This window comes from Haliotis asinina, chromosome 3 (assembly GCF_037392515.1).
Source record: "Haliotis asinina isolate JCU_RB_2024 chromosome 3, JCU_Hal_asi_v2, whole genome shotgun sequence".
Classification (NCBI taxonomy): domain Eukaryota; kingdom Metazoa; phylum Mollusca; class Gastropoda; order Lepetellida; family Haliotidae; genus Haliotis; species Haliotis asinina.
In genome coordinates this window covers 17,002,911-17,012,319 of record NC_090282.1, presented here as the reverse complement: position 1 = coordinate 17,012,319, position 9,409 = coordinate 17,002,911, and the positions used below count along the sequence as shown (strand labels likewise).

General features: G+C 40.9%; 1 protein-coding gene across 1 annotated transcript; it reads left to right on the top strand.

Annotated features, from left to right (window-relative positions):
• Positions 1–5,879: 5,879 nt before the first annotated feature.
• LOC137279266 (uncharacterized) lies at positions 5,880–9,079 on the top strand. The gene has a single exon (XM_067811772.1). It carries the CDS (start codon positions 6,070–6,072, stop codon positions 7,900–7,902), a length of 1,833 nt encoding a protein of 610 aa, XP_067667873.1. The 5' UTR covers positions 5,880–6,069; the 3' UTR covers positions 7,903–9,079.
• The last annotated feature ends 330 nt before the right edge of the window (positions 9,080–9,409 follow it).

Sequence of the window (9,409 nt, the reverse complement as noted above, 5' to 3'; positions counted from 1 at the left end):
TGACCGTGTTGTGTGAACAGTACATCGTATGTGGTTTGTTCTTATATTCCCTAGCTTTTTCCTGTTGTATTTTACTTCAAATATTCAATGTATGTATCTGGATCATTTACAGGACCATTGCAGTCGGGAATAGCACTTCATGCCATCTTCTATAGTCGGGTCATCTACCTCGGATATTCGTAATTGTTGTTTATTGAAAGTGATGTTTGAATACATTTGTCTTCAAAATGTTTACCTTTGTGTCAAATTTGTTTCCTCTCTCCCTTCGCACGATTACACAAAACCAGCTACAGCGCCGCAGTTTGTTGTGCAGCACAGTTGCGTCCCTTGGGAACGCCAGGAACTCGTAAATCCTATCGTGAATATCGAACTATGCTTAACTGGGATACATCAATCCATGCAATTAGCAAAACTGATCCCTATCCCATTAGTTGGTTTTACGCCATGATTGTTCTACTTTGTTTACGCCGAAGTTTCGATTCGCTTCCCTTCATAGGAACGATGTTTCAAGTATGTTTTTGTTGTCCCTCATTGTGATACTATTGGAAGACTGTTAAAAGCGGACTAAAACGCGATTCACTCATTCTACCATTTCTGTTGCGGAATTCCCAGTGGTATATTAACAGCTGTTTCCATGCATTCATGGTCTGACTGCCAGACCATATAAAGTAAGCATATCTGTCATTTCGTAAGAAATTGGAAAGGTAAAGTGGGCATGTTTGGCTGTTAAATCCTTCTGTGGTTTCGCATATCTTCTTTGTGAATAGAGTTTAGCTCCTTAAAATTAAACATTTAAAGTGAGCTTCAGAGAATTGTGGATAATAATGATATTGCTACTGACGTCACAGTGACAAGATATTCCACTACAGAGTGATACCCGTTTTTCAAGAAGACTATCGAAATTGTCAGATATGAATTATTTCAGAAAACACACAGAGATGAATATATATTTTGGCAGAACATTCTCTTGAAAACACTGCTTTAGGAACACTGTGGGCAAGAATGGCTGATATCAGCTAATCACAACTGAACACTGCCGACAGAGAAATCTCATGAGACAAAACATTCACGAACTTGACCGATATCAGCACAGAAGGATAATACCAGCAGATGAATACCAGAAAGACAATTCCAAACATGACTAATACCACAAACATTTTGCCCAACATGAATAATACCAGCGAGAGGACACAGCCATAACGGATATTAATCTATCAGAACACGTGATTTCCATAATAACTTCCGGTCCCCAGCTACCAGGCGTGGGCAATGTCACGTGTGCCCTTTGTGGGACATGCTGACACTATCTACGTAACCTGACTCACGAATCCAGGCCTCCATTGTTCATCCAGTAATTCCAGTAATGCCAGAACTTTTACTGACAATACTTATTACTAGTCTTCTTGCCATGGCGAGTTAAGCACTGCCGACAACCCGGACGTGCTGATAAATGGAAGACACACAGAAGCCCTCATTATTTGTCATTGCTGGCCGACTAATAATAAACTTTGAAAGGAAATTAGGCAGACGATATAATGGGCTAAGGAGAACCTGTGGTATAATTTATCAAGACACCACACTATATTCCTTTGTAAGTACATGCAAACTATAACTGTAAACAAATTCATTCACAACCGGGTTACTGTTGGTTTTCAACAACCCAAAGGAAGGTGTGGTATCTCTCGATGGCGTGGTTACAAACTCACCGTACGTCACTGCTTTTGATTTCCACGGGGTCTGAATATCCCATTTAAAACGGCTTCCTTTCAAATCTAGTCATATGTTATACATTTTCAGACCAGGCGTTAATAAGACGCTCATTATGTGAATCACTGGATAATCTGGTCTACTTGAAAACTGTTGATTGGTATATGACAAAGACGTTGGAAAAACCCAAACATGTCATATTTTTTACTTTACTAAACTATGCATTCGAAGATATGCGAAATATAGCGGTTGTGGAAATCTGATAAACAAAGGCACAACAATGAGACGTCATATAATGCCCTGTCCGTGATACAGAACCCTCGAGGACAAGGCGAGATTGTCAGACTACAGCACATGTTGACACAGTATCACTCTGTGTTGACGGAATTGCTTTTTTCCTTTTCTTTATTACACTCAGTGAGATACATAATCAGGGTACATTCAAAATAAGCATAATACAGTATAAATCAAACAGAAACAACATCTAGCTTATTAATCGGCACTTACAGTCTGTATATCAAGGTAAATATTGACATTGGTAGTAATAGCTGATCAGTTAAGACAACGGATCTAAACATATATGAATAACACAGCTAAAACATGGGCAAAATAGTTAAGGCTTGTTTTGTAGTACATTCCATTTCCTGTTGAAAACACCGAGTCAATCATTTTAATAGCAATGTATTCTCTACTGTAAAGACGTCGTGTGTGTGGACAGAATTGGATGTTTATCGTAGTCTTACAGGTTCGTGACTCCACTTAAAACAACACATGCGTAGCTGAAATGTATATCAGTCCGTTTTCTCTTGACTCACTGACTCCGCAGATAGTGTTTAGAACGGTCATGGATTACAGTCCTAGTTTACTCAAACAACCGTGTTCGAAAGGACATTCAATTTAGCATGTGTCTCCTGGCTTTAGCACTCTTTTTCATTATTAACATTGTCGACACTAACATGGTGACAGATGGATTTCTAACATGGTCATATTGTTACCTACAATGATTATGGTGTATATACCATTCAGTTTGGTAGATTTACAAGATTGATGAAATGCAACTGATGACGCCAAGAATGAAACAGACGATGAAAAAAAAGGGAAAGTGTGACACATTCTTCCATTCCTTTGGAAATGTTTTGTCTGTATGAATATATATTACTTTTTCTCATATGCACTAGTATTGGCAAGTGGTATGCTCGCAAACTGGAATGTCCCCTAGTTTCCTTACTGGTGTATGTAAATAGTGACGACATATCAGCTCTTGTACCTACCAAAGAAAGACAGTATATCGACTGACCCTCCTCCATCACGGCAACACTTATACATTGAAATAGGCAACACTCACTATTTTGGATTGCTGCGTGTGATCGTGGTGAGGTCTCGGTATAACGCTCATCGATCACATGGCTACATTACAATCAGTATCGACCATCTGCCACACACACCCTGTGTCAGATGATAAGAACACTTGTTAATTCATTTAGTAGATGTACACATTCACCCTTGGACATATCGAGTCGCATCACAAACAAGCCAAGTATGTGAGTAAATATTACACGGCCCCTCTCACTCAAAGGCATTGAAGTCTAATCCGGGGTTACCTCTCTTGGGTTAAATTGTTGACAGAAACATTCAGCTGCGGAAAACGCACACACAGTGCTCTACTACCGCGTAATCCCTGACCGCCAAAACACAACAAAAAGATCTTACGCCAGTTGCGTCGGGCGGCAAATGTTTGACAAAGACTTACCACACTGGGTGAAATCGAAAAACCCTATTAACTTGTTAAAAATATTATGTTTTTTTTAACAACATTGCTATTTCTTACAGAGCATAATAATGCATGTGAGATGTGAAGTATGTGTGCGATTAGTAATATGAAAAGAGAAGAATTAACTTCAGAGAGATCTCGAGATTAGTCTGTACTTTGAAACTCATTATATCCGTCTGTGCGATGAATGTGGACGTAGTTACAACCGTTACAATGAACGCTGGGGCAGTAACTACAACGTACAGTTCTCTTCATGTTATCTGCGATTTGCCATATAAAGTACATGTATATGTAAAACATACAACAGGCAAAAGAATAGTGATCATACAGACGGCTGAATTCTCTTTTCAAACGTTTTACACTGATTTGCGGATATTAACAATGCAATAATATGAATTTATGTATCTATGCACACAGTGAGGTAAAGAAAGTTATCCTGAAAGTCAGCCAGAGTAAAAGGCTGTTTGGACCTTGTATACTGTACATATTAGGTCAAACATCTTTAACTAGAACAGTGTCAAGGTATATCATGTAAGACAAGGTAACACACCTTTGTATAGAGACGTTGTTTCATCGCCCTAAAGTGGCTCTATTTAGATCCAGTGATATTAGATCCATATGATTCAATGGAATTACATTACAATACTTTAAACACCATTAGACCCGTGCTTTCCACGAAAGGGAACTGTGCTTGTCGTAAAAGGCGACTAACGGGATTGGGTGGTCAGTGTCGCTGACTTGGTTGACACATGTCATCGGTTCCCAGTTGCGCAGATCGATGCTCATGATGTTGATCACTGGGTTTTCTGGTCCAGACTCAATTATTTACATATATTTTTGGAATGTTGCTGAGTGTGGCATAAAACTAACCTCACTCACTTAAATTCCATGAACTCACAATGAAATGATGTGACTTATCTCTCTGTAAGTGAACCTGGTTAGATGTACTTTCTGATTTCTGCATCGAGACACTGATAAACGTCGGAGTTTAAAACTCATATACCACTAAAAAAAAGTAGGGAATATTCTATTTTGCGAACATAGACCTAGCCAATGACAATGCATATAAGATAAAGTAAATATGAAAGATTTCCACGGGAAAGTAATGGAATAAATTGTCACATTTTCCCCTATTTTCTCTTCACCCCTTGGCTTCATCATACGCATTTTATCAATGCTGTAAATCCAGTATTTCTTACTTTTTACTGGTATATATTTGATACCAGTAGACACTGAGGTCCAATTCTCTATATCTCTATGGTTGACTATCGAACATCCGTTCTTCCGACCTTTCTACGTCAACAGTCCTGGGGGTTTCACTACACGCAAGTGACAGCTGACACGTTGGCATTTCATCAGTCCCTTGACGAATATTCCCTACGCATATTGTCACGGAATACAGCTTAAATTACGAAACATTCCGTGGAAGAAACTCATTAATGTATTGTCAATACAATAAGCTTCTAGACTTACTCTAGGGGTTGTACTGAATGATCCATTGGTACACGGGTACATGGGTACACGGGTACACGGGTACACGGGTGAGTAGTACGTGATTCTATGCATATAATAGGCCATCGGACAGAACATCTAGCGATGCATGTCTTTGTAGTATCAGGTTGTTATTATTCATATATTCTAGAAATGAATATTTAGATAAAAAAATACAACATTTTTCAGGTGTGCACGTTTTTAAATATGTGCAAGTCTATAAATATGCTTTCTTCGTCTCTGTTGCATGGATACCAAGTTGTGACCATGTAAGTTTCGCAAAGTACACACGAAAGAGTATTTCAGAATAACATTTTCAGCGTAGAAAATATATTCAGTCTGGATGCACAACACAGAGCGCGCAGTTATGCGATTACCCAACACAGCGGTACTTGTGGGACTGGCTTTCTGAAAGCGGAAGAGGGATAGTGATAGAGTACTATATAGGAGCCGTGAGTCAAACAAGTTTCAAATTGAAAGTTTACTTTAAAAGAGGATCTTTGAAATTCTGCAGTGCGTCGCATGGGTGGCTCAACTTGAAACATTCGTCGCCCTACTAGCGCATTTATTTACCTACCGGCCGGAGTACACTGACATGTGGATGGCGAAAGGGGGACGGCTCTATCATGACGTCATCAGTAAATCCTGTTAATCTCCCCTACAAAGCCCCGATAAACAAGTTGGTTTTATGTCTTACAGGTTAGTGAGGACCATTAAACTAAAAGAAGTGTTTCTTTTAACTTATTGCTCTTTTAAGGCGAACGAAGCAAAGAACTAAACGAGCTATACAACACAGTTAATTTGAAAGCTTCCACTTCAGTCGCAGGAGACTAATCAGACGCCCTCTGCTGGACAAAAAACACTGTATCCATCTACAAATAGCCAGAGCGCCAAGTGGCGGTTTCCAGGTGACGAGGAGGAGGGAAGGCGGTGAGAATAGCATTGTTTAGTGCGACCTCGGAGGACTACTTCTGTAATTAAATAGGTGATTAAAGATGAAAAAACACCGACTGTCTTATATGGCTGAGCTGCGGGTTATATCTTCATCCAACGACAGTCAGGCGTAACTGAGACAAAGGTACTTGCAGCGTTGAAGCACGATGCCCAGTTTAGTGCCCGCGTTGTGTGTGTTGCTCGGCGCTGGATTAATATGTAATGGGAAGGTTCTTCTCCTACATGCTGCCAATTCAAAGGGTGAGCATACAATCAATTTCCGCTCAAACGCTACATTGGGGAGGACAGTGTATTTTGGAGATGGAGAGAGCATTTCACTGACGTTCTGCTTACGAAAAGACTTCAGCTGGGTAACCGTGACGGGTGTACTCTTCTCGAATGATGGGCTTCAAGACAAATGCTCCATCAAAATTGACCGTAATGTCGTTGGATCATTCATGTCCAAAAATGAGAGCAATTTCGGTAATTTATGGAACGTTTTCCGGAATAGTGGACAGATTGGGAAAGGAATGGGCCTTTACCACGGAGTTCATAGTATGAACATAGAATGCGGTTCACCAGACGGTGTCGAGATTGACGTCGTGAAATTACAGATATCAGACAGCGTCCTTACTCAAGATGTCTTCGACTGTAAACTACGCTGTCAGGCAGAGTCAGTAATAAAGAAGCTTGGCAAACCCAACCTCTACACAAAGAATGCAACCGTCTCCCAGCGCAGCTACAGAACCAAATGTGCTGAAGAAGACAACGTACACGTTCCAATATACATGGCCAACATCGCCAACTATACCCTGACAGCCACTCTGCCGATGTACACATCATTCTCCAACAGGCGAGAGCTGGATGAAAGCAACTGCCCTTTTCTACCACCAGTTCACTGGAGTTTCAAAGATTTTAAATTGTCTGCAAAACGTGGAACGTTATATACCAAAGGAGCGGAGATGAGGTTGTTTGGAAACAACAAACAAATAATGCGAACATCAGGTTTGGAGGCCAAATTTGACCTTGATGGCCCTAGCCGTGGCCATATTGACTCCGAGATAGGGTCATTCATGGTGCTGAAAATCCGTCCAGTGAAATTTGCAATTTTACTAAACGCTACATATACTGGGAAAAACAGGGATATGACGCTCCTGGATATCAAATATCTCCTTCCTGGACAGAGGGAGGTGGTTTGGAACTTTCCGGATTTCACATGGAGCGAGTTCTGGAAGAACTATGTGTCACTGTCGTTACTGTCTCTCTTTCCGGTGGAGGTGCACGTTGAGGAATTCCGAATGGAGAGACGCTATATGAAGCCCGAAAGGCCATTTGTAATTTACAAAAGTGACGAACTCGTAATTGAAGGTGTAGATGTTGATTTCTGGTGGCGTGAGCCTCAAAAAATGAAAATGAGACATCTCGAAAGCGGAAAAACGTGGGCAGACGTCGACTTTTTCAGGATCTCGCGACCAGTGCCGTGGGCGAAAGGTTATGCACAGGTATTTGTGTTATATCAAGACGGAAACGCTCGTCTGCTCCAGCTACCCCCTGCCGGTTTAGACTGGATTCCGTTCGGTTCGTCTATGATTCTGGGTACAACAGAGCCCACGTCTTTCCGACCGGCGTCTCCTATTCATCGTGTGGACATCCTGCGTTCTCTCACTGACGATGTGTCCATGGACTTGCATTACTACGACGGTGGATATGCTCGACTTGACCTTCACGTGGGAATGGACGAAACGACCTTGACAGTGTCCAACATCCGGTACAAGAACACTGCCTACTACCCATTTGCTTCATTTCGCTCTATGTACATCGAGGACGGCAACTCCGACTGTGACCGAGTGATGGTTGATGGCGGCGCCATTTACAACATCATGGACAAATGGCGGGCAGTCCAGGGAAGAAGTTTCACTTTCTTCAGACAGTGCGAGTCTAAGCACCTGACACTCAGTCCCGACATCAGAGTGGACATCACGGGAATCTATGGTGATTAGACTCGAACTTTGAGCCATTCTGGCATATAAACAAAGCTAGGGACTAGATATTCACTGTTTGGTATCTAATATGTCACGCTTGACTTTGCAAAGAAAAGTGGCGTATTTTACCCAGGAATTACTTAGATATGCTAAATCATTGCTCTATAGTTTAAACGTTTCATTCTCCAACTTGAAATGCCAATAGTTTCATAGTTACCTAGTAGTTAATCCAGCATTACCCATCGGCTGACTAGGGTAGCCAAAGAGAACAAACTGACTATTTTGTTATTTAATGTCATACTTCAAGTATCTATGATTTGACAGTTGCACGTATATGGTTGTTTAAGATATGTTTTAGCACCAGAAGTCAGTATGAAATTATACATTTCTAGAAATCGAGGTAACTGCTGTTTGATGTGTGCATATATTTTATACAATACATACGTCATCAGCGTGATATGTAAACAAACGGACAGACGTTCAGTACGTTTTCAGTCATGAACAGCTTAACGGATCACATTCGTCTGTCTGGATTCCGAACTGGTTACATGAATCTATTTTCGGTTCGGTTGTATTCCATATCGCGGTCAGGGCTCGGCTATTTATACCGTAAAGGAAAACAGTTGGATTTTGATTTGGTTCGGGCCAGGCAATTAGTGAAACAACGGAAAATGGTCATTAAATATTACAAAGAGACTGCCAGGCTGGTTCAGGTCAAACTCAGAGCGCGTGCTTAACACTTGTTCAAAAAAGAAATAAATATTTTGTCAAGATTACTTCTAATGAACCATGAAACGATGTTTACAAAACTGTTAGAATATACATTATACTGTTTCTGTCATCAAGGGTATTACTTTAAGATGGCTGCTGGCGGCCATCTTGAAAGATGATGGTAAACACTTTTCTCTTACGCCATATTATTAAACGTTTGAATGTTTGAAACAATGATGTCATACGTGTAGACAGGCACAATGCATGCTACACTTTGAGAGAAGCATAATATTCCAGTTTATTTTATTGTGTTATCTGTGGATGAGCGTGGTGTGTGAAACCCATTCCTCGATTCTCCTGCACTTGAAAGCACCGTAGAATTCGCTCACAATTATTATATGGAAATTGTGCAAATGTTTGATATCATGAATTGTAAATAGAAAAGGCGGTCGGGCCTCGTTACTTTCCATTAAACTATACAATACATGCATTACCTTTGTGTATCACTACAAGTAACGAGGTCAGCAACCCTGACCACCCGATCAAGTAGGTCCACTTTTATGACGATAGGATGCAGAAAAACAATTCTAACTTCACGCGCGAACTGGGTGACAACAAGTGAGTGAGTGAGTTTAGTTCTACGCCACACACAGCAACATTCCAGCTATATGGCGGCGATCTGTAAATAAACGATCCTGGACCAGACAATCCAGTGATCAACAGCATGAGCATCGACCTGGGCAACTGGGCACCAAAGACATGTGTCAAACAAGTCAACGAGCCAGACCACTCGATCCCACCGGTCGTCTCTTTT

What these genes read in the sequence shown, in the direction of transcription:
- LOC137279266 (XM_067811772.1), top strand. Translation starts at nt 6,070, where the DNA reads ATGCCCAGTTTAGTGCCCGCGTTGTGTGTGTTGCTCGGCGCTGGATTA.